At 40.8% G+C, this 26,410-nt stretch overlaps 1 protein-coding gene across 3 annotated transcripts in view; it reads right to left on the reverse strand.

Annotated features, from left to right (window-relative positions):
- plekhh2 (pleckstrin homology, MyTH4 and FERM domain containing H2) overlaps positions 1 to 18,983 on the reverse strand; it is a 62,959-nt gene extending 43,976 nt beyond the window's left edge. Inside the window, exons 1-3 of one of the 3 annotated variants that reach the window (XM_008115711.2) lie at positions 18,856 to 18,983; positions 11,701 to 11,810; positions 9,911 to 10,035 (exon numbers count right to left, since the gene is read on the reverse strand). In XM_008115711.2, coding sequence (XP_008113918.2) covers positions 9,911 to 10,033 — 123 coding nt within the window. In that variant the 5' untranslated portion in view covers positions 10,034 to 10,035; positions 11,701 to 11,810; positions 18,856 to 18,983. Of the gene's footprint in view, positions 1 to 9,910; positions 10,036 to 11,700; positions 14,730 to 18,855 lie in introns of those variants that run through there. The other 2 variants (XM_003224042.3, XM_008115712.2) reach the window with 2 other exon arrangements.
- Positions 18,984 to 26,410: the final 7,427 nt, after the last annotated feature.

The following is a 26,410-nucleotide window of genomic DNA, read 5'->3' on the forward strand; positions in this document are numbered from 1 at the left end:
GAAAGAAACTCAGTTGTGTTCAATATATTCAAAACCTTAAGGAGATGTACCCCAAGAAGGGTATTAGAGAATGGTGAAGTAATTCCATCCTATGACATCCAGACAGTGTGCTCCAAATCATTTGCTACAGTTAAGTAATCTGGTGCATGCTATGGGATCTCATGTCCCCTTCCTCTAAAATTCCTACTAGCATTTTTAACATGGTTCAGCAATATCTCTGATTTTTCCTGAATATGACTGCATGTGATCCTAAATCCTAATTCAAAAATCCGCAATTATTAGCTATATAATTCGATATGTGTAGACTATGAACAACAAAGTCAGCTAGTTAAATGCATGCCAAAAGGTTAAGATACTGAAAAGAACACACAAAGCAGTCTCAAACAACTTATGTGAATGTGAACTCAGAAAATAGTTCTCAGCTAGTTAAAAAGTAAGCCAAGGTTAAATCATAGTTCCTTGTAAAGCTGACTGTCAAGAAAATATGTTAAGTAGTTTTGCATGAGCTTGCAGTATGGTTATGTTAGCCAGCTTTCTGGCAACATCTAAACTTTGATCTTGCAAATTGGAAGTGCACTTGAATGTTCTCATGCAAGCCTGCTGCTCTGAAAATAACAGTGTTCAAGGAGCTTAAAGCGTGGCCCCCATAGCACACATATGGATGATTTTACACAGCAACTAAGAAATTAATGATTTGGTCAGCCTAAGGTTTTGCTGGTGTTTTTATCAAGGGATGCTGAAAGTTCCAGGGAAGATATTTGGGAACACTGCTATAGATTTTCCTTCATTACCATCACCAATTAAACAGGATAGCCTAAAATAATGTGGATTTATTATATTTCAAACTATTCAGTAACCTCTGGCTACAACAGATTTTACAAATTACCTCTCTCAGAAAAACTCTTCATGGTATTACTGCCATAACAATTACTCACCTATGTTTTACTTGTAAAAATATCAATGCATTTTTTAGTAATGATCTGCATAATATTTTCATATCTCCACTTTTTATGCTGACCCAGGAATTCCTTGGGTTTATTGATACTAATAGCAATGACTCCCTTTAGAGCTTTAAAATGTTATGTTAAAGCAAGCTATCACATTTTCTATTCAGTTTAAAGATGAGCAGTATTTTTTCTCCAAAGCCTACAGGAGGTCATGAATGCCTATGGTGGGCTGTTCTAAAGACTTTGCTTAGCACTGAAAACTGAATACCATTACTATAAGAGAACCCTTATTGATGATAAATGATACATCAGGTGGACTATAGCAGAGAAAGCATTCCATTTCTTGCATCAACCAAACAATTAGTTCTACCCATGGCTAAAACTTGATATCCCAGTGGCTGACTAACAGAACCCTGAGTCCTGTGGATGATGGACCATCAAGGTCTACATACATAGTTCAGAAGTGGACAAAGGGAACTGGAGTGATATAAATATAATGTTGTTTGTTTTGCTGTCTGTGCCCCTGGTCAGAAGATTTTACCTCACTTTCTGTCCCTGTGATAATTGGATTTTGAAAAATATGGCCTGTTGTGGAAACAAGGATTGGCGAGAAAGCTTCAGTGGAGACAGCTTTTCCGCATAATCACTCTTTCAGGAGTGAATTTCCTTTCCTTGGAGTAGATTTCTCTCACTTTCTGTTGTCTCAGCCCTGTTCTTAATTATAAGTCATTTGTAAATTGGATGTTTGTAATTTCAAGACTGCCTATATTTTCTCCAACAGCCAGTGCACCCTGTAAAATATATTTGCTCTATTTGAATATTAGCCTAAGATATGAACCATATATATGCCAATCATTTAAGAAAAGCAGTTAAATACTTTGGAATGATTTTGTTTGTTAAGTTGTATTGTATTAATTTCTACTGTATATCAAAGGCAAAGCTAGTTTGATGCAGCAGAGAACACCTACACATTGTACTGAATGTCAGAAGATTGTCATTCTTTGCTGCTGTTTTTTGATGAATACCCTTCATTTGAAATTAGAATCTACAAAATGACATTAAAGAGCTCATGTGTTTATTTTATAAAAATGATTTTCAGATTGTGTTTACTTTAAAAGAATGTATTATGAAGGGCCAAATGTGTATCTACTAAATAAGAATCTACAAAAATGACATACATTATAGGGTTCCTATGTTTATTTTGTAAAATGCTTTTCAAACTAAGTTGACTTTAAAAGAATGTGTCATGAACACAAATGTGTCATTTCTACCTCATCATGCATCTGCATCAACAAATATTTTAAAGGCCATTTAGTTCCAAAAATAATTATTCTCCACCCTATCCTTTGTTTAAATTCTTTATTTTCTGCTAATCAGTGAACTGCTAAAGTCATCTTTCTCTCTTTCAGGAAAATAATAAAATTTAATGCAACAGCTATCACTAAAATAACATAAAAATCAGAAACTTAACACTTTCAAAAGTACATCTTTTAGACATATATTTCTTATATTATTACATAGGCAAAACAAATAATAAAATCAGGGGAAAAGACCAACACCAACAAACAAAGCAAATACTAATCGCCCCCATCACCCACAAAGAATTTTTTAAAAAAAACATTTAAAAAATTCACTTCCCATCCCCACACCTAACCCATAGATCAGGGGTCCCCAAACTAAGGCCCTCCAAGGTCATTTACCCGGCCCCTGTCCTAAACTTTAGACTTAGGGTTGACCTAAGTCTACCTGGTCTTTGGAGGTCTCTTTGTTTATTTATGGCCTTATGAGATCGTCTAGATGGTCTTTGAAGGTCTCATTGCTTAGTTACGGCCTTATGAGACCATCTAGATGGCTTTTGGAGCTCACTTTTGTTACCTATGGTCCTATGAGACCGTCTAGATGGCCTTTGAGGGTCCCTTTCCTTACCTATGGTTTTATGAAATTGTCTAGATGGCCTTTGGGGGCCCCTTTCCTTACCTATGATCTTATTAGATTGTCTAGATGGCCTTTGGGGGTCCCTTTCCTTATCTATGGTTTTCTGATGGCCTTATGGCCTTTGAGGGTCCCTTTCCTTACCTATGGTCTTATGAGACCATCTAGATGGTCTTTGGAGGTCTCTTTGCTTACCTATGGTCTTATGAGATTGTCTAGATCAGGGGTCCCCAAACTAAGGCCCTCCAAGGTGATTGGCCTGGCTTCTGTCCTAAACTTTAGACTTAGGGTTGACCTAAGTGTGAAATGACTTGAAGGCACACAACAACAACAATCCTAATTTTGGAATATTTCATCATAGTCCGCCCCCCCCCAACAGTCTGAGGGACTGTGAACCGGCCCTCCACTTAAAAAGTTTGAGGACCCCTGCCATAGATATTACATGTTTCTACTTAATTATCAATTAAATGTCTGCCTAATACTCAGGCAGAAATACGAAATGTTCAAAACCCAGAAGTGTTATCTTCCCTTACTTTCCAAAATGTATCAAATGTGCTATTCCTTGAACTGTGAGAAGCCTTAGAGCAGTGGATCTCAGCATTTGGATCCCCAGATGTTTTGGCCTCTAATTCCCAGAAATCCTAACAGCTGGTAAACTGGCTGGGATTTCTGTAAGTTGTAGGCCAAAACACTTTGGGATCCTCAGATTGAGAACCACTGCCTTAGATAAAAAATAACGTTAAGGATTTTCAATCGTCCAATGCTGATCATCAATTTGCCAATTCAAAGATTTTCTAGTACCATTTTATTTCATTGTCTTGCAATAAATTCTTAAATGTAATAAAAGCTGGGGCTTCATCATTTTTGTTCCATATATATAGCAATGAGTGAGAGTGCCTTGGACTGCAAGAAGATCTAATCAGTCCATACTCCAGGAAATAATGCCCGACAGCTCAGTGGAGGGAAGGATATTAGAGGTAAAGATGAAGTACAGTAGAGTCCCGGTTATCCGACTTCCGTTTATCCGACACACCGTATTATCCGACGCACTGCCGGGGGGGGGGGGGGGGAGCGTGGCAAGGAGGGAAGGAACTTTTGCACCCATGCATGGAGGAGGGTGCAGAGGGGAGGGCCAAACTTGAAAGGCGCCATTTGAGAAACCTTTGAAACTGAAGCCACAGGAAGGTGCCTGGAGAGAGGCAGGCTCAGAAGGAAGCTTTAATGGAAAATTTCTTCTCCCCCCCCCCCCCCGGCGCCTTCCTTGTTTACCTTACAGGAGCTCAAAGGCTCCCACCAGCTGTTTCTAGGGGCGGGCAGCGAGGCGGGCTCCGTGTGGAAAAGGGCCCGGAGCCGCCATGCGCATGGCTGCCTCTGACGCGGCGTCTGTCTCCCCCTCCTCCTCCTCCTTCGCATCTTCCTGGGGAGGAAGAGGGAGAAAAAAGATATTTTCTCAAACTCCCTGCCGAGGGAGAGAAAAGCTCTTCTCTCGAGCTCCCTTCCTGCCAAGGGAAAGAAAAGCTCTCCTCCTCCTCCTCCCCCTCTTCTCTTGAGCTCTCTCTCTCCCTTCGGCTGCTTGAGAGAGCTCAAGAGAAGAGGGGGAGGAGAGCTTTTCTCTCCCTCGGCAGGGAGTTTGAGAAAAGATTTTTTTTCTCCCTCTTCCTCCCCAGGAAGATGCGAAGGAGGAGGAGGGGGAGACAGACGCCGCGTCAGAGGCAGCCATGCGCATGGCGGCTCCGGGCCCTTTTCCACACGGAGCCCGCCTTGCTGCCCGCCCCTAGAAACAGCTGGTGGGAGCCTTTGAGCTCCTGTAAGGTAAACAAGGAAGGCGCCGGGGGGGGGGGGGGGGGGAAGAAATTTTCCATTAAAGCTTCCTTCTGAGCCTGCCTCCCTCCATGCATAGGGCCTCCGTATTATCCGTCAATTTCAGTTATCCAACATTGGGCCCGCCCGTTTATGTTGGATAACCGGGACTCTACTGTACTTTGGACACGTAAGTAATGAGAAGACAGGAAAGCCTGGAGAAGAAAATGCTGCTGAGGAAAATGGAAGGAAAAAGGAAGAGGGGCCGACCAAGGGCAAGATGGATGGATGGTATCCTTGAAGTGACTGGCTTGACCTTGAAGGAGCTGGGGGTGGCGACGGCCGACAGAGAACTCTGCCGTGGGCTGGTCCATGAGGTCACAAAAAGTCAGAAGCAAATGAATGAATAAACAATAACAACAATATATAGCAGTAGACTGCTGAGTTGGCTCTTTCACAAGGCTGGGTGAATTCACCATCTCAGATGGTAGGGCCTATAGACTTATTGTTTCTTAGAGCTCCGTGGCACCTGATTTCTCCTGTGGCACGTTCTAACAGTAGAGGAACTTGCAAGGCTTCTCAGAGCAGCCATCCTATTTTGCTCAGAGTGAAAAAAGAGAATAATAGGTGGCTCCGTGGAAAGGTGAACAAGCTTCAGAACGTGGTTGGCCAGATCCCAATTTCTGACTCTGCAAGGGTCCTTTCTTAGAGCCAAGCTCTGTTGGAGAGGTGCCAAGAGATCACTGCAATGGTGATCCAGGTAATCTAAGTAAGACAAAGTCAGATAGCAGGAAATGCCATTTCAAATGTACAAGCAGATGCCTGGCTAAACAGCAGTTAAAGCAGCAGAAGGGAAGTCATTTAAATTTTCAATAATGTGTATAAACAGTTCAACATAGATTGCCAAAAGTAAAGACAAATATGCCGAAGTTCAACTGCTCCAGAACACCATTTAATTATTAAGCAAACATTTTTTCTCCAAATTTAGTCATAAGACTTTCCTAAAGTTAGGAAGTACTGTAAACATGTCCATTCACATCCAATCCCTTTTTGCTCCTCCCACTCACAAGAAACTCTCCCTTCAGCAGATAAGTTCTTTTTGTTTATATAGACAGAAATGTCAAATTAAGTTTCCACCATTTCCTGTTTTCTGGTACCTCCCTCAGTAAATAACTGTTACTAGTCAAACTGGAAAAGCTCACAAAGAGTGAAGTATTTCCTTTTAAAAATGCAAAAACTGCAATTATGCTTAACCTCACACCAAGCATACTTGCCCTACTGTGCACATAACAAACACGCACCACAAAAAAAATCTCTTGGTTTTGTTTCCACTGGTTTAAAAAGTTTTAAAATATGATCCAACTATTTTTCAAAAACTGTAATAAACTTATTATAGTGATGAACATGAAATAAAACCACAATGTTCAGAGGCATTATACATCTGAATACCTGTTGGAGGAGGACTGTTGCTTCCACAACTTTGTTGGGCTAAATCAAGATACTGGGAAACCCACTGGAAGCTACAGGATACCTGGCTGAATGGGCCATCACTTCGATTTAGCAGGTATTTTATGTTTTCTTTTTATAAGCAGCTCTCTATTGAATCCCTCCAGACTCTCTGTGGTACAAATACTTGTTGTTTTGCCTGTTTCAGCCTAGATTGACATGTAGGACCTCCTACACCTCTGCATGTTCCGCCATCAGCCATTTCTTTGCAATTGAACTCTTAAGGAATTTGGCAAATTGCCTGTTTTACTGGGTCATAACCTCGTTTAATCCTGAATTATTATTTTACGCTGTCATTCTGCCAAGGTCAAATATGACCCAGCTCCTTGTAGAAATAAATTACAATGCTGTCATTTGGGCACTTTGTATAGTACATGAATTGCAGAAAAGGCACAGGCAATGTATTTTCCATTGTTAAGTGCCAGCTGCACAAATATACTCCTAAAACTTCCTTGAGATTTCTATGGTTTCTTTCTTTCTTTTTTTTACACTTTGCAGACTCAAAATTCGAGTAATAAAATAAAGTCCACTTGAGCACCACGGACAGCCAAAGTGTGTTGTGGTAGAAACACTTTTTATACCATTCCTTGAATTCCTATTACAACCTCTCCCACTTGCAGGAGCAGAAAATTCTGCTTAGATCTTCAACAATCCTTCTTTCTTCGCATATAATGTTTTATAAATCACAGTGTGAATATGACCTAATGGAACAAAACATATTCAGTTTCCACTACTGAATATCTATGCAGCCTTGTGTGCTTCTTGCTCCCACTTTCTGCATTCTCTCCCATAAATACTACAATGGCATGTTATTAAAACCCCACATGTGTTAGGTTTGAAAAAAGACATACATCTGAATCTGGCAAAGTGATTGAGCTCATGAGAATTCCTAGTCATAGTCAGTGCTGGAACATCCACTTAGATCCTCCATGCATCCCAACAGGACATGAAAACATTTGTTATTTTATGTGTCACTTTGATTTTACTGTCTGAACGGATCTTCCCCTATGAACCATCTTGGAGTTTAAGATAATCTGGGGAGGCCCTGCTCTCGGTCCCGCCTCCTTCGCAGGCGTGGTTGATGGGGATGGGTATTCTCAGTGGTGGCCCCTCGGCTGTAGAATTACCTCCCAAGGGATATTAAATCAGCCCCTTCCTTCCGATCTTCCGTAAGAGACTGAAAACGTGGCTTTTTGATCAAGCCTTTTGAGATCTTGTGCAATAAATATGGAATTATGTGAAATGACTATTCGAACTAATTATAATTGTGGATAGTGTGGTTAATAGTGAAGGTATTTTTTTAAATGAAGTATTAATGTATTTTTATTCTATTTTAAAATGTTTATTTTAAGTGTACATTGTTTTAAGACTTATAATAATTACCCATTAGCCGCTTTGAGTCCCCTCTGGGGTTGAGAAAGGCGAGGCAGAAATGTCATAAATAAATAAATAAATACTAACTAAAACTATTTTGCTACTGAACAGCATTATATTCCTAACTAATAATAAATAATAATATAGACATTAACATAAAAATCCATAAATAGTTAGTTCCATTAATGTAGACAATTTAGTATAATTTTAGAAGAAAACATATAGAAATCATATTTATGTATTTAACAGCTATGGTTCTGTATGAGAGAATTATAATTAGGAGTCTCACAAGTGTGCTTGCTTTGAATTAAAAATAATCATCATACATTCTCAGATTATTTTTACTTCAATATTTTAAAATCAATGGCTGATTTTGTTTGTTTTGATGAAGAAGTAAATAGAATAGATGCATTCAGACATAGCCCTTATATATTAGGGACACATGTCTCATAAGCTTTTTTCATGTAATAGTCTGCCAAGAAAAATGGTGGGAAGTAATCTCCCAATACTTTTCTTAAATATGTTTAGTCTATATGAAAACTTGCCCTTGTCATAAAGAAATGTTTTTGTTAAAATAGTTCAGGTTATATAGAAAGTAAATGACAAAATACTCTTGATTTTTGTACAACACAGTGCTCCTAGCACCAGTTTTCTTCTCTATTCCATGCTGGCTGGAACAGCAACAGACCACCCCTGTAGTCCAAACAGCTATATTTAAAACTATCTGAAACAGGAAATCCTATACAAATTATAATTGATTAATAGCTCAACTTTAAAATTTCTTTTGGTTTCAAAAGAAAAACATTTAGTGTTGCCCATGATAACAAAGAATACTCAGCACAAGAATATGAGAGGAGGCAGTGAACCTTTCCTTCTTGCTTGGATAGTACTTATAGCTTTGTGACACTAATTGGCGAGGAAGAGCATGTAATAATTTATTATTTGATAGAGTACAAATTACAATTATGTGAACATAACATCCAGACATTCTGATGAAGTTTGAAATAGAGTCTCCAAGACAGATAGATGAAGAGAGAAAGGATCTCTTTCAAGAAAATAATTAAGGTCCAAAAGAGGATATAGTAAGCTTGTTATTTACACCTTTCCTCACTCCCCAACACCCAGATCTTTGTTCATGTTTCCTGCTGGGAAGATTATTCATATCCTGTCCTGCACTCCCATATAATTGTCGCTCTTGTTTATTTTCTTTATATCTCTTATTCTAATGTGGGACCCAAAGCAGCTTACAACATAGATTTGAACAAAGTAGAATGAAATAGTCCATAGTAATTATATATTTTAAGTTATAAAAAACAAATCAGCTATTCTATTAAGACAACACTAATATAAAACGATCTAAAATAATTTAAAACAAAGCAATGTGAATAAAAGCCCAATACACACATCATTAAAAGACCATTCTGCTACAACCAGTTAAAATCCCAAAGTTACTACTGTCTATTAGCTATTACCTGCGAGCAGAAGGACAGCAGGGAGCTAGAGTATCTATTTATTCATAACAACATATACCTCCCATTTTTCCACTTTCAAAAGAACAACCTAAACTGGTGAGAGTTTAGGTGAGTTTTCCGGGCTGTATGGCCTTTTCCAGAAGCATTCTCTCCTGATGTTTCACCCACATCTATATCTCTGAGGATGCCTGCCATAGATGTGGGTGAAACGCCAGGAGAGAATGCTTCTGGAACATGGCCATACAGCCCAGAAAACTCATTGCAACAGCCATGAAAGCCTTCAACAACACAACCTAAACTATTCAAAGCTGCACTTCTCTTGCCATGTTACTATATCTTCTAAGCACACAAAGTACAGTAAACTGTTTTACAGACTATAAACTCTAGGTTACAACACACAACAGGCTCTAGATTACAAGTAACAACATATGCCAGGTTGGAATTTTGGTCTTTAGAAACAATAATATAACCCATTTCAAAATATGTATATTTTCCTGCAAAACATAAATTAATAAAAAGACAACCTCAAATTTAAGCTTAGCAATTCCTAAATCAAACCAATTACAAAAGCAAGTCAGATGACAGGCAGTCAATGGATCCATTGATCTGATGGTGCAGTGAATCCATTCTTAGTTTTACGGAGCTGCTCTGGGTTATACAGGAGCTCTCTCAGTGATGAACCTCCACCTGGTATAAGAACTGCACCTGAATGGCACCCATAAAGCCCAGAACATCTGTGGTAGAACTGGTCATAAAACCAAGAGCAGATCCATTGGCTCCACAACAACAAATCCACCCGCCATCCCTGAGATGGTTATATAAATAATTATAGATACGTAACGAAATATTAAATATTATCCCGGTCTAGTTAAAACCCACCTTCTCTGCCAGCAACTCCCTTATTTTGCTTGCTTGGAGACGAAATTTCATCAGCTGGGACTCCAAAGCAACACATCTCTCCTTCCAGTCTACTGTCCAGTCTAGTTCTAGGAACTCTGCCATACCTATAGTTTGGAGGGTAGAGCAAAGAAAATATTCATTATAACAGTATTATTTTTAATACTGTTTATATTTAATTTAATAACATACAGCTTAATTCAAACACATAAACATTGTAATAGTTCTATAAATACACATATTAAATTTATTTTTTATAAAAGATACACATTAAAACTTATTTCTATAAAATACACAGGTCATGAGTTTAAAATTCATGCTTCAAACTGGCTGGGTAGGCCTGCCGGAAGAGGTAGGTCTTTAAATGGTTTTTAAATTCCAACAGCTCATTTAGCTGTCTTCCAGCAGGATCTTCCAGCAGGTCGTTTCACAGTTTTGGGGCAGCTGATAAAAAGGTCCTCTGGGTGACGGTTGCCAGTTGAGTTCTGGTTGGTTGGAGGTAACCTGGACCCAAACCATGTAGGGCTTTAAAGGTCAAAACCAACACTTTGTACTTTTTCCAGACAGTGGAGTAACTTTTTGGGATAGGTGTAATATACTCACTTCTGGATGTTCCCGTAACCAATCTGGCTGCCATATTTCGAACCAGCTGGAGTTTCCGAACTTGGTGCAAAGGTAGCCCAAAGTAAAGAGCATTGCAGAAGTCCAAAATTGAGGTTACCAGCGCATGCACTACCTACCATCTTTAGGTGTTTCAAATATAGGAAGGGGCACAGCTGGCGTGTCAGCCGAAGCTGGTAGTAAGCACTCCTGACTGTTGCATCTAACTGGGCTAACATTTGGAGTGACAGGTACAGGAGCGCTCCCAGTCTTTTTGGGGGAGTGTAACCCCATCCACAACTGATTGACAGCACAGCACTTCCATCCCCAGATTAGGACCCTTGATGGCAAGCAGCTCTGTTTTGTCTGGATTCAGTTTCAATTGTTCTTCCTCATCCAGCCTATTACCTCCTCGAGGCATTTGTTCAAAGGAAAAATGCTGTCCTTAGCTGAGACTGTTTTTGAAGGCATAGAGAATTATATTTTGGTGTCATCAGAATACTGATAACATCCCATCCCATAAATACAGATAATCTCCCCAGCGTTTTCATGTGAATATTGGGGATAGAATGGTACTTTGTGGGATGCCATATAACAGCTCTTTTTGTGAGGAGCAGCTGTCCCCAAGCACCATCACCTGGAACCTGCCTGGCAGTAATGACTGGAACTACTGCAACACAGTGCCTCCGATTCCCAGCCCCTCCAGATGTTTCAGAAGGATACCATGGTTGATGGTATTAAAACTGGCTGAGACGTCTACAAGCACCAACAAAGACATACACCCCTTGTCAATGTTAAGACGGAAATCCTCCACTAAAGAAATATCCCGCTTTAAAGCTGGTTTGAAATGGGTCTAGGAAGTGTACATCACCCAAGACTGCCTAGAGTTGGAGGGCAACTGCCCTTTCAATCACCTTGCCCAGAAAAGGTTAGACACTGGTCTATAATTAAGATCAAGGGAGGGCTTTTTCAGCAGTGGTCTGACTATTGCTTCTTTTAAACAGGATGAAAAGTTCCCCTACCTGAGAAATGCATTAATAATTGGTTGTATTTGAGAGTAAATTGCATATCCTTCCTGGTTGACCAGCCAAGAGCCAAGAGGGACAGGGGTCAAGAAAGCAGGTTGTCCTCCTTAGTTGCCCCAGCAGCTTGTCAACAACAACAGTACTCACCAATTGAAACTGATCCAGTATAATCCCACTCACGGAGTTGCTGGACACCTCGTTGTTGGTCTCTGCTCCAGCAACAGCATCTATGTCAGCTCTTATGCAAGAGGTTTTATCTGAAAAATGTAGTTTTGTATGTCCTAGCATCACCAACCATGGCTTTCATACATAATACCAAATGCCTGTTACTTTCCTCTTAAATTTTGGTTCTGGAACAGAAGGGAGCTGGTGTATATGACATGCTGATTATTTCTCTAGCAAATGTGTTTAGTATTACATCCTTTAACATTTAATGCATTTAATTAGAATTGTCCGAGGATAAACTATGTCTGAATCTATCTTTCTGTGTCTATCTCATAAAATACACACAGATTGTTTTAGTATCTGCTCCCAAGTTATAATCTACAATGTAAGCTATTGTCATGGCTATTAAAACACAGCATCAAGTCCAAAAGTAAATATTTAATTTCAATTCTATTTATAGGTCATATTTAACACATACATAAGTGTCTGATATCAGCCAAAGCAGCAAAAGCTAAAATACTTTTGTTATGTTTCCCATGAAACTAAAAGCTTTCCAATAAAATTTGTAATGGGATGAGCTTATGCAAAATAACTCAATTTATAATAGCTAAGTTTTGAAGTGCCATCTATTTATTATTACTGATCCTAATGTCACTTTAAAAAAAACCCATTACATTCCAAATGCAGTTAGTAAAACTGTCAAACAGTTAAATATTCTTCCACTGTCCATTAGAGTATTTACATCATATCACTGTTATCATTTTAAAAGAAATTATAAGAATAGCTCACAGAACCAATAAGTAGATTATACTAACTTTGTGATTTAAAAAAATAAATGTCAAAATTAGAGAACTAAGACTTCAGACTATACACCTTTACCAAAGCAAATGAGTCTTACATCATTGTAGATATTGGAAAGCAACAAAGCAAAATTATGATTTCTTTCTAAGAAATCATGAAAGTATGCATATACTAGAAACATATAATGAAATTTCCATTAATGAGTAATTCCACTGTGTACCTTGAAATATACATTTTCACCATATTATGTGACTTTAACACTTGCTGACATTACAACTTATAAATCTTTGAGTTGGATGGGACCACAAGGGTCATTTAATCTAATCCAGTCCCCCACCATGCTGAAATATTTGAAGCATTCCTGAAAGATACCCAGGCATCCTCTGTTTAAAGACCTCTAAAGAAGGAGACTCCACCACTCTCCAATAAGTCTATTCTAGTGTTGAACACCACTTATAATACAGATATTCATGCTCCATGCCCTCCTATTTAAAACCATTTATACATATTAAAATCAATTTGATAATTTTAAGAGTTATTATTAACAAAACCTGCTAATGCTTACTAGCAAAACAGGGTCTCAAGCATTTTTGTTTTCAGGGACTTCTATGTAGGTCAAATCTGAGGTTTTGTGGGAAAAATTTGTGCAGATGTGACATCAACATGATAAACAGAATAGATTTTTCCAGCATTCCAGAAAATTAACATTTAACTAAAATACAAATATGATTTCACTCACATAAACCTTGAGACTGACCTCTATTTGTGTGCGGGTCCTGGTCTTTATAATTCTAGCAAAATTATTTGCTTTGCATTTTCCAGAAAGTGAAGAACTATGGAAATATTTGCTGGCACAATATATACTGTTTACAGTTGCACAGTAAATGATCTTACTTATGAGTCAATGACTTCCCGTCTCTTGTTCAAATCCTCAAGGGAAAAATAAATGAGTTCATCACTTTGGCTTGCCTAGTGTTCTGATTCAGCATTGTGAACCTACGCACATTTTCCCTCTTATGTTGCTTATCCCATTTTTAAACTGGTCTTTATTAACTATTAGTTACATCCTCTGCATGGCTTTTTGGAAATCTGGTTTACTCCTTATATGATTGTATATTGAGGTCTGTCAGAATTTAAAGTTACAATTATAAACAAAATGCTAATTCAGGCAACTCTGACATGCCCTTTAATAACGTATATTGCAAGTATAATAAACAAATATTTCATTCCCCTAGAATAGAGTAGGCTAGTATCACTGCCTAGCAGTTAATAATAAACTTTATTTTTACCCCACAAGCACTCGTAATGTAACAATACATAGAGTGCAATAAATACAAATACATCAATATCAAAGGAAAACATAATGTACATCATCAATGCCACAATAAAACCAATCAACCCTAAAGCAGACATCAATAAAACATCATGTAATTATAGACATAAAATGAGTAACAACAAACAAGTGCTTTTAGTGAACACCAACAGGTCTACAATTTAAACCTTTTGGGCTCTATACCTGCTGGAAAGCTTAGTTTAAGAGCCAAGTTTTTAGGTTGGACCAAAAACATTAGAGGGTGGGGGCTAGCCTAATTTCCCTCGGGAGGGCGTTCCACAGCCTGGGGCTACCACCGAGAAGGCCATCTTCCTCGTCCCCACCAACCATACTTATGAAAGCGGTGGGACCTAGAAGAGTGCCTCCCCGGTGGACCTTAAGAGTCAGCGCCAGTTCATAAAAGAGATGCGGTCACAAAGACAGGCTGGACCTAAACCGTACAGGGATTTATAGGTAATTGAATTGGGCCTGGAAACTTGTTGGTAGCCAGTGGAGCTGCTTCAATAGAGGCATAGTATGCTCCCTATAAGCAGCCCCGGTTAGCAATCTGGCTGCCAGCCTTTGCACTAATTGCAGTTTCCGAGCCGTCTTCAAAAGCAGCCCCATGTAGAGTGCATTGCAGTAATCAATCCTGGATGAAACTAAAGCATTTTTATGGAAAAGTCTTCATTTTCACATTTTACTTTCAAGACATAACATATCTGGTAGACTCATACTTTGCATAAATGTATCAAATAACTGGATAAGGTACATGCTGTCATGGTACAAAATAGAAAGGAAGCTGGATTTAAAGATATCACCCAGATGGAAATGGAGCCATCAGTGACTCTATAATGAAATTTTACACACGGAAGAGTGTGAAATTTATTCTGACTTAAATTGCAGGAAAAACACACAATGACTTCAGTGAGGTTGGGTTTTGCCCAAAATACTTTCCCTTCACATAGTGTAAACAAACATAAAATAGAAGAAACTGTTGCTTTTCATTATAGTACCTTACTTTTCCACATTTAGAAACAAATGTGTCCTTGAAATTGAAGGAATATAACATTCTGTTTTTAAAATACGGTAGAGTCTCACTTATCCAACGTTCTGGATTATCCAACACATTTTTGTAGTCAATGTTTTCAATATAACTTGATATTTTGGTGCTAAATTTGTAAATACAATAATTACTACATAGCATTACTGTGAAAAAGTAGTACTGAACTACTTTTTCTGTCAAATTTGTTGTATAACATGATGTTTTGGTGCTTAATTTGTAAAATCGTAACCTAATTTGATGTGTAATAGGCTTTTCCTTAATCCCTCCTTATTATCCAACATATTCGCTTATCCAACATTCTGCTGGACCGTTTATGTTGGATAAGTGAGACTTTACTGTAACGCTTTTTAAAAACCAAGTCTTATATTTTTAGCTTTTATGGAGGGAAATTGGAAGAGGTTTCAATAATTTCCCACCTGTAAGCCTGCTAAGAACATAAGGGAAAGACAAGGTATAAATCTAATACACAAATAAACATTTTAGATGCAGATGCCATTGACTATGATGTTCCTTATCGCCATTGACTATGATGTTCCTTATCGCCATTATCTGAACAACGAGATATATATGTAGAAAATACTGAAGCCAAGATGAAGAGATTGCCGCCTAAATATATGAGTGAGTTTGGTTTGGGTTTGTTGTACAACTGTACAATACCAGAGTCCTCTCTAGATATGCTAGACTTTGACATTAAATTTTCCATCTAGATGCAGATATACCTCAATTAATAAAGCCTCTGACAAAGCAGTTCCTTTGTATAAAGTCTTTTTGTGCGCATCCAACACGCATTTTCCTTCTTGTTCTAGGTTTAGCTGTGTGGGGTGTTTTTCATAGAGATAATAGTGAAGGAAAGTTAGAGGAACAGAGATTTTCTGTGTTGGGTTGCCATAGTGTGTCCTGAAGTAAACAATGCAGTAACACTTGATCTGGGAAGGGATGAGGATGAGGGAATGAGAGTCTACTCTACATAAGTCTATTGTAGCTGTGTGATTCAATGCAACAGGTAAGGTAAACAGTAGCTGCTTCCAGAACTCTTTATTGAATAAGTGTGAACAGCAGAACAAAGAGAAAGGAAGTAAGCCTGCCCCGCCAGTTGTCCCAACAAGTTAAACATAAAGATTTATAAGGTTGTTGTTGTGTGCATTCAAGTCATGTTCATCTTATGGTGAACCTTCAATAAGGTTTTCGGTAAGATTTGTTCAGAGTGGGTTTGCCTTTGCCTTCCACTGAGGATGAGAGAGTGTATCTGTCAAAAGTCACCCAGTGGGCTTCCAGGGCTGAGCAGGGATTCGAACCTTATTCCAAAGTCCTAGTCCAATTTTCAAACTACTATGTCATGCCGGTCTACGAAAATAAAAAATCATAAGTGGAGGATGGATACATTTTGAAATGAGTATTCAAACGGTCTTTAGAAGATTCTATATCTTTTTGTTTATTTAGGGGGCCCCTGATGGCACAGTGTGTTAAAGCGCTGAGCTGGTGAGCTTGTGGACCAAAAGGTCCCAGGTTCAAATCCTGGGAGCAGAATGAGAGCCCACAGTTAGCCCCAGCTCCTGCCAACCCAGCAGTTCGAAAACATGCAAATGTGATTAGATCAATAGGTACCGCTCCGGCAGGAAGGTAATGGCGTTCCATGCAGTCATGCCGGCCACATTACCTTGGAGTTGTCTATGGACAACGCCGGCTCTTCGGCTTAGAAATGGAGATGAGCACCAACCCCCAGAGTCGCTCATGACTGGACTTAACGTCAGGGGAAAACCTTTACCTTATGTTTACTTAGGTCAGGCTTACTTGGATTCATTGTTTTATTTCACATGTGCAATTTGGATAAAATGTCTGCCAAAACAAGTTGAACAGCTCTCCTTTTTTGTGGTATAGGAACCTCTCCCTATGCTCTCTTCCTAATTTCCTGTTAAAGAAGTAATGCAAAGGAAGACATCTACTTAGACAGTTTGCCCCATCATAAACTTGCCTCTATTATCTACTAAAGAGTAATCTCCCCAAGTCCTTTCAAGGACAGGGGACGGGATATAAAGATTATTATTATTATTATTATTATTATTATTATTAAGCTGCATTAATTATATCCTTCATAGAAGCATAGAGTTGGAAGAGACCTCATAGGCCATCCAGTCCAACCCCCTGCCAAAAGGAAGGAATCACATTCAAAGCACCCCCGACAGATGGCCATCCAGCCCCTGTATAAAAGCCTCCAAAGAAAGTGCCTCCACCACACTCCAGGGCTGAGAGTTCCACTGCCAAACAGCTCTCATGGTTAGGAAGTTCTTCCTAATATTCAACTGGAATATCCTTTCCTGTAGTTTGAAGCCATTGTTCTGTGCCCTAGTCTCCAGGGCAGCAGAAAACAAGCTTGCTCCCTCATCCCTATGATTTTCCCTCACATATTTATACATGGCTATCATGTCTCCTCTCAGCCTTCTCTTTTGCAGGCTAAGCATGCCCAGTTCTTTAAGCCACTCCTCATAGGGTTTGTTATCCAGGCCTTTGATTATTTTAGTTGCCCTCCTCTGGATACATTCATACTCTTCAAAGAATATAATAATAATACTAATAATAATAAACTTTATTTATACCTTGCCACCATCTCCAAAAGGCACTTGGGGCAGCTCACAAAGCACTCAAAGGTGCAAAGACAAAACACAAAAGCAATAACAACCAACATGAACATCATAAACCCCCCCGATTAAAATGAGTAAAAACTACAATAGCTGCAAATATAAGACAACTGCAATCAGTATCAGTCTGATAAAGTGCACGGTGACATAGTCTCTAGGTCAGTGGTTCTCAACCTGTGTGTCCCAGATGTTTTAGCCTTCAACTCCCAGAAATCTTAACAGCTGGTAAACTGGCTGGGATTTCTGGGAGTTGTAGGCCAAAACACCTGGGGACCCAGAGGTTGAGAACCACTGACCTAGGTCCTCAGATATGTTCATTAAGCATTGTCAAAGGCTTGTCAAAATAGTCATGTCTTCAGTGTATACAGAAAGCTTGGAAAGTGGGGGCTAGTCTAATCTCCCTGAGGAGAGCAATCCAAAGTCGGGGAAGCCACCACCGAGAAGGCCTTCTCTCTCGTCTCCGCCAACCGCACTTGAGACGGAGGCGGCACCAAGAAGCGGGCTCCCCCGGTAGATCTTAGTGCCCGTGCTGGTTTGTAGAAGGTTGCACACATCCGTTTGCCATGTATATGTGCATTGTAATCTGCCCTGAGTCCCCTTCGGGGCGAGAAGGGTGGAATATAAATACTGTAAATAAAGAAATTATTTGAGTCTATACCACACATGGGCAAACCTGGGCCCTCCGGGTGTCTTGGACTTCAACTCCCACCATTCCTAACAGCCTCAGGCCCATTCCTTTTCCCCCTCAGCCGCTTAAGCGGCTGAGGGGGAAAAGGAAAGGGCCTGAGGCTGTTAGGAATGGTGGGAGTTGAAGTCCAAAACATCTGGAAGGCCCAAGTTTACCCATGCCTTGATCTAAACTGTAGAATTAATGCAGTTTGGCACACTTTAAAGCGTCATCTCTCAATGCTAAGGGATGCGAGGCACCCAGCACTCTTCGGCCTTGTAAAACTACACCTCCCAGGTTTGTGGTGTCAAACTCCGTTAACTCCACAGTGTAGATGCTCACCAGCTTCTTCCTCTGGTGACTGATTAAGAGTGAGAATATTTTCCTTTCACTAAGAAGAAATGCAGAGAAGGTTAAGTGACTTACAGAACATCTAGGATAGCAGTTAAAGCTGTGTCAAAGTGCATTAACTCCACAGTGTAGACACCCACCAGCGTCTTCCTCTCATCACCATTTTTGTGACTTCTCAATTAAGAAGTGCTCTCTGCTTGTGCCCTCCCTTTTCTCCCTCAAGTTCCCGCGTCAAGGAAAGAGAAAGATTAGGGAAATGGGAGCGAAGGGAAAGAGGAAAGTCAGGGAGGGAAGGCTAACACACCTGAGCTGCGAGGAATCTCCGCCGGCGCCGCTTCTGAGGGAGCTTTGCAACTTCCCTCAGCTCTCTTCTAGATCCCGAAGGCATCTGCGCCGCCATCTGGCTTGAGTGGCAGCCGCGCCCGCCACTCCTTAGCGGCGCTGGGCGGAACTTAGGTCCTCCCCGACCAATCAGCGACGAGGGGTGGTTCCCGCGGGCCATGGGCTCCAAGGGGTAGGAGAGGAGTTGGTGTGAGGAAGGGCCTGTCTTTGCCTACACTCACTGCCCAATTCATGCACTTTGGCACCACCTTGCACTGCTAATGAGGCCTATGGTGAGGCACCAACACTCTTTGGGCAGAGAAGGCTAGATAAAGTTCACTTTCCTACAAATTCCATGATTCCATAGCATTCAGTCATGGCAGTTGTAGCTGCCTTGATTCTGAACCTGAAACCATAGCTGCCATATTTTTCAAATTAAAACTGCTCAGCGTAGAACAGGCATGGGCAAACTTGGGCCCTCCGGGTGTTTTGGACTTCAACTCCCACCATTCCTAACAGCCGGAGGGCCCAAGTTTGCCCATGCCTGTTCTACGCTGAGCAGTTGTTTAGTGTTTAGTTGTTTAGTGGTCTCCGACTCTTCGTGACCACATGGACCAGTCCACGCCAGAGCTCCCTGTTGGCCGTCACCGCCACCAGTTCCTTCAAGGTCAAGCCAGTCACTTCAAGGATACCGTCCATCCATCTTGCCCTTGGTTGGCCTCTCTTCCTTTTTCCTTCCTTTTTCCCCAGCATCGTGATCTTTTCCAAGCTTTCCTGTCTCCTCATGATGTGGCCAAAATACTTCAGCTTTGCCTCTAATGTCCTTCCCTCCAGTGAGCAGCCGGGCATTATCTCCTGGAGGATGGACTGGTTGGATCTTCTTGCAGTCCAAGGCACTCTCAGGACTTTCCTCCAGCACCAGAGTTCAAAAGCGTCTATCTTCCTTCGTTCAGCCTTCCTTATGGTCCAGCTCTCGCATCCATAGGTTGCTATGGGGAATATCATTGCTTTGACTATGCGGACCTTCGTTGCCAGTGTGATGTCTCTGCTCTTCACTATTTTGTCAAGGTTGGCCATTGCTCTCCTCCCAAGAAGTGAACGTCTTCTGATTTCCTGGCTACCCATGTGTGGTATAGACTCAGTGTATATAGAAAGCTTGGAAAGTGGAGGCTAGTCTAATCTCCCTAGTCTAATCAACAGCGCAGGCTGTTGAGCAGCTGCAATAAATCACTCTGACCATGAGGTCATGAGTTCGAGGCCAGCCCGTGGCGGGGTGAGCACCCGTCAATTAAAAAATTTAAAAAAAATAGCCTCTGCTCGTTGCTGACCTAGCAACCCAAAAGTTAGTTGCATCTATCAAGTAGGAAATAAGGTACCACTTATAAAAGTGGGAGGCAAGTTTAACTAATTTACGACTTGGAATGAGGAAGTGCCATCAGAGTGGATGATGAAGCAGCTGCTCCCCCCTGTGGCCAGAATCGAACATCCCCTCAGAAGAAGGTTAAATTGCCTCTGCGTCTGTCTGTCTTGGTCTCTGTTTGATGTGTTTATGGGCATTGAATGTTTGCCCTGTGTGTGTATAATGTGATCCGCCCTGAGTCCCCTTCGGGGTAAGAAGGGCGGAATATAAATACTGTAAATAAATAAATAAATATTTACAGTATTTATATTCCACCCTTCTCACCCTGAATGTATACATGGCAAACGGATGTGTTATTGCACCAAAAAATAACAAAGCCAGCAGACCTGATGGGATCCCTGCTGAAATCTTCCAAGAGGGTGGACCTGAGCTGAAACAACAACTCCACCAGCTCATTGAAAAAGTGTGGGTGACTGAGAAAATCCCAGCAGACTTCAAGGATGCCACCATCATCACCCTTTTTAAAAAGGGGGATAGAACAGACTGCGGAAATTATTTATTTATTTATTTATTTCCATTATTACTATCCTGCTCTTCTCACCTGAAGGGACTCAGGGCAGCTTACAAAACCAGCAGAATTCAATACCAATACACAACAATTAGGAGCCTCTGGTGGCACAGTGTGTTAAAGCACTGAGCTGCTGAACTTGCGGGCCAAAAGGTCCCAGGTTCAAATCCCAGGAGCAGAATGAGCACCCGCTGTTAGCCCCAGGTCCTGCCAACCTAGCAGTTCGAAAACATGCAAATGTGAATAGATCAATAGGTACCGCTCCGGCGGGAAGGTAACCGCGCTCCATGCAGTCATGCTGGCCACATGACCTTGGAGGTGTCTACGAACAACACCGGCTCTTCGGCTTAGAAATGGAGATGAGCACCAAACCCCCAGAGTTGGTCACGACTGGACTTAATGTCAGGGGAAACTTTTACCTTTACTTACACAATAATACAAAGAATAAAACATAAGCAATTAAATACAGATTTAAAATAATACAAAATATTTGAGCCATTCGTCCACAAAACATTGTACAATTATCAAGGTATTATCCTTCTAACATCCCCTGGGAAAATCCTTGCAAGAATCCTTGCAAATTGCCTTCTACCTGTCTCAGAAGGCACCCACCCAGCATCCCAGAACGGCTCCCACCGCTCCAGAAGAACAGTGGACATGATCTTCACTGCACGACAGCTCCAAGATAAATGCAAGAAACAAAATCAATCTTTGCACATGACATTATTTGACCTTGCAAAGGCATTTGGCACAGTGAATTGCAGTGTTCTCTAGACCATCCTCCACAAAATCAATTGCCCTGACAAATTTGTGAACATCCTGCGGCTCCTCCACAATGATATGATGGCAACAGTTTTGGACAGCAGTGGCTCCCAAAGTGCCCCTTTTAAGGTGGAATCAGGTGTCAAACAGGGATGTATTATGCCCCAACCTTATTTTCTATCTTCATCACTATGATACTTCATTTTGTTGATGGGAAGCTTCCCTCCGGAGTAGAAATCATCTATCAGACAGATGGTAAACTATTTAACCTCAGCAGACTGAAAGCCAAAACCAAGGTCACCACAAAATCTGTTATAGAACTCCAATATGCTGATGATAACATAGTCTGTGCACATTCAGAAGAAGATCTACAAGCCACTCTAAACACCTTGCAGAAGCATACAAGAAGCTCGGCCTCTCATTGAACACCAAGAAAACCAAAGTGCTCTTCCAGAAGTAGTCAGCCAATCTCTCTGCAATGCCAGGAATACAGCTTAATGGTGTAACATTAGAAAATGTTGATCATTTCCACTACCTTGGCAGTCACCTCTCCACAAAAGTCAACATTGATGCTGAAATATAACATCACCTTAGCTCTGCAAGTGCAGCATTTTTCCGAATGAAGCAGAGAGTGTTTGAGCATCAAGACATCCATAGGGACACCAAGGTGCTTATTTATAAAGTTATTGTCCTCCCAACCCTGCTATATGCCTGTGAAACATGGGCTGTCTACAGACGTCACACTCCACTCCTGGAACAATTCCATCAGTGTTGCCTCCAAAAAATCCTGCAAATCTCTTGGGAAGACAGGCGGACAAATGTCAGCGTGCTGGAAGAAGCAAACACCACCAACATTGAAGTGATGCTCCTACGCCATCAACTCTGCTACGTTGTCCGAATGCCCGATCACCATCTCCCAAAGCAGTTACTGTACTCCCAACTTAAGAACGGGAAACAGGAAAAGAGATTTAAAGATGGGCTCAAAGCCAACCTTAAAAATTGTGGCATAAACACCAAGAACTGGGAAGTCCTGGCATTTGAGTGCTTTAGCTGGAGGTCAGCTGTGAACAGCAGTGCCGCAGAATTCGAAGAGGCATGAACGGAGGGCTTAAGGGAGAAATGTGCCAAGAGGAAGGCGCGTCAAGCCAACTCTGGCCAGGACCGCCTACCATCTGGAAACCAATGTCTTCACTGCGGAAGAAAATGCGGGTCAAGAATAGGTCTCCACAGCCACGTATGCATCTACCACCAAGACACTACACTTGGAGGACCATCATCCTCGCACTACAAGGGATCGCCCAAGTAAGTACATGGTAAACATTCAATGCCATTATTAGACATACAACATATAGACAGACAATATAGAGGCAATTTAAAACTTCCAGCTTCATGAGGGTATGTTTGGTTCCAGCCACAGGGGAAAACTGCTGTTTTGTTGTCCATTGTGACACCAAGTCCTTTTTTAAAAAAATGGCAGTACTTCCTCATTCCTTTCCGCACGCTGCTGGCAGTTTTTATGCTGTTGTTGTGTGTTTTCTGGGCTGTATGGCCATGTTCCAGAAGCAATCTCCCTTGTCACTGAGGATGCTTAGAATCATAGAATCTTAGAGTTGGAAGAGACCTCATGGGCTATCCAGTCCAATCCCCCTCATGGGCGATCCAGTCCAAGAAGCAGGAAATTTGTATTCAAAGCACCCCTGATAGATGGCCATCCAGCCTCTCCTTAAAAGCCTCCAAAGGAGTCTCTACCACACTCCGGGGCAGAGAGTTCCACTGCTGAACAGCTCTCACAGTGAGGAAGTTCTTCCTAATGTTCAGGTGGAATCTCCTTTCTTGTAGTTTAAAGCCGTTGTTCCGTGTCCCAGTCTCCAGGGCAGCAGAAAACAAGCTTGTTCCTTCCCCCCTATGACTTTCCCTCACAAATTGGTTACATGGCCATCATGTCTCCTCTCAGTCTTCTCTTCTGCAGACTAAACATGCCCAGTTCTTTAAGCAGCTCCTCATAGGGCTTGTTGTCCAAGCCCTTGATTATTTTAGTCGCCCTCCTCTGGACACATTCCAGCTTGTCAACATCTCCCTTAAATTGTGGTGCCCAATGTGGATTATCTAATTTGAAGCAGACAATGTAGATTATCTGATTCGATGATCTGGATTATATGACAATGTAAAAGGGGCCATAATCCAGTTTCCCATAATCTGGATTATCTGCTTTGAACTGGATTATATGAGCCTACACTGCAATATAATCCAGTTGAAAGCAGATAGTCTGGATTCAGAAACTGGGTTACATGGCAGTGTAGGTCAGGACTAAGGGCCCCTCCACACAGGGATTTTCTGCTTTAGTATTCTGGGTTATATAGCTGTGTGGAAGGGCTCAGAATATCAAGGCAGAAAATCCCACAAGATCTGCTTTGAACTGGATTATCTGAGTCCACACTGCCATATATTCCAGTTCAAACCAAATAATGTGAGATTTGATTCAGCTGTGTGGAAGAGGCCTAAGTCTACAATGACCATATAATGAAGTTCCAAACTGCATTCTATGGCAGTGTAGATGGATCCTTAGGCCCCTCCTATACTGCCATTTAAAATCCAGATTATCTGTTTTGAACTGGATTACATGGCAGTGTAGACTCATATAATCCCATTCAAAACAGATATTATGACTTGTCTGCTTTGATAATATCTGTTTTGAATTGGATTAGCTGAGTCCACACTGCCATATAATCCAGTTCAATGTGGATTTTATACATTTGTGTAAAAGATGCCTTAGAGGTCTTGAAAATCATGATTGATATTTCAATGGCCAAGTTGTTGCCCTCCAGGCCTGGAAACACCTATGTCCACTGCACCACACAAGAATCCAGGAATATAAGCAAACAGTTTTTTGTCAAAACAGATAAAAAGCAAAAGAGTGCTCTTAGGTTGCAGGTGAATTATACATCCCAGTCCCTACACCTGCTATAAATCATGGTGAATTCTCCCCAAACCTCTCCAGTATGTCAGTTGCTGATCATTCCTCTGTTTGCTGTGTACCATAGGAAAGGGTAGGAAAGGGTTAAGAGAGGCAGTGGGGGTCATGCAAATAGAGAAAGAAAGGAACACTGGGATGTGCTTGCTGTAACTTGCAATGTCCAGGGAGGGAGTGACTTGGTGGCTCCACAGCACTGAGAACTATAGTCTGTTTGAGGAGGCTGGAACTATAATCTGTTAGTGGAACGGACACCAGTGCCACATACACACATACAGATTTTAACTTTTATTATGTGTATAGATAGATTATTTATGACATTTATACCCCGCCTTTCTAAACCCCGAAGGGGACTTAAAGCGGCTTGACAAGGTTTCAAAGTTGACAAAGTCCAGGAACAGCCAGGAGTCACAGATATAGCATAAATCCCCAATAAGGAAGAAATAACTAGTAACACTTGAACAGGAGTACATGAATGGGAACATAAAAACTTCCAGGATATTTAAATCCAAAATCAGAGCTTGACTTGAACCAGGAACAAGAGAACTCAGGCTTAGCTTCTCACACTAACACAGCGTTGTCTGATCTGACCTTAAGGTAAACAACTTGTTGCTTAATAGACACCCATGAAAGCATTCTGTTTCTCATGAATTTATTTCACTAATTTCTCACGTAATCTCTCTGAATGATGTAGTCTGTTTTAGGCCCTGATTTGTAAATGAAGTCTCTTGTTGATCTCCGTAGCTGCAGGTGGAATCCCATGGGAACCCTCCTTAACACTCAGCAATTTATTCAATTATTTATCTACTGTTGCTACTTCTGACTCCCCTGAATGCCCTTGAGACCCTGCGTGCCAGTTTCCTCACAGAGAGAACTATAATTTCCCAAGCTCACAATCCTCTCAAAATCATCAGTTGAATTATCAGCCTCTGGTGACTGATCTATAACACAAGTCAACTCTGTGAGTTCCAGATGTGTGTGTGTGTATAAAAACAAACTGAAAATATAAACAGGGGTCAGCATAACCACTGTTAATGTCACACTCTGGAATTCTGTGTACTCCTATGGAATTTTATTGTTAACAGCTGTCACATCAGCTTCGACTTATGATGACCCCATCAGTGAGAGACCTCTAAGTCACCCTGCCACCAATGGCCCTCAGGCTTTCCCTGGTTGAGTCTATCCATCTGGAATGTGATCTTCCTCTTTTCTTCCTTCCTTCTAATTTATCAAGCAATATTGTCTTTTCTAGTGAGTCATAACATCAATGAACGCAATAAAACAGCAGCTGCTGAAAAATAAGGGGTTGTAAAGTTGAGTAATTTTCTGATTTTTGCTTTTTATGTGCCTTCAGGTTGACTCCTTCAAATGGCAACCATATGCTAAGGTTTCCTTGCCAGGATGTATGCAGAGGAAGTTGGTCATTGCCTTTGACTAAGGATGAGAGAATGGGATTTGTCCCAGGTCATCTGATGTGTTTCCAATGGCAGAGCCAGGATCCTAAACATTATTCCATGCAGACTTTCTGACTGAAAAGATCTTTAGCCAAACAATTGTAATCAATACAAATGGGAGAGAGTTTGGATATGGCCACAAAGCAGGGATATATTTCACAGATTTGAAAGATTTCTCCAAAAGCAAGGAAATAAACTATAATCTGGGATTAGAGCAATACTGAACATGAATGTGTCAATATTGGGCATATGAAGTTTGAATAATTTCCTTTAAATATGTGTGTGTGAGTGTGCAGAAAAATTGTCAGACAATATGCAAATAAATGCAGGCCAAATAAGTTGAAAAATTGTATCCATTTAAATGTATATTTTATATCAATACAGTAGTCATCCCCCCATGCCATCTTGGAATCCTTCTACACT

This window comes from Anolis carolinensis, chromosome 1 (assembly GCF_035594765.1).
Source record: "Anolis carolinensis isolate JA03-04 chromosome 1, rAnoCar3.1.pri, whole genome shotgun sequence".
NCBI classification, from domain to species: domain Eukaryota; kingdom Metazoa; phylum Chordata; class Lepidosauria; order Squamata; family Dactyloidae; genus Anolis; species Anolis carolinensis.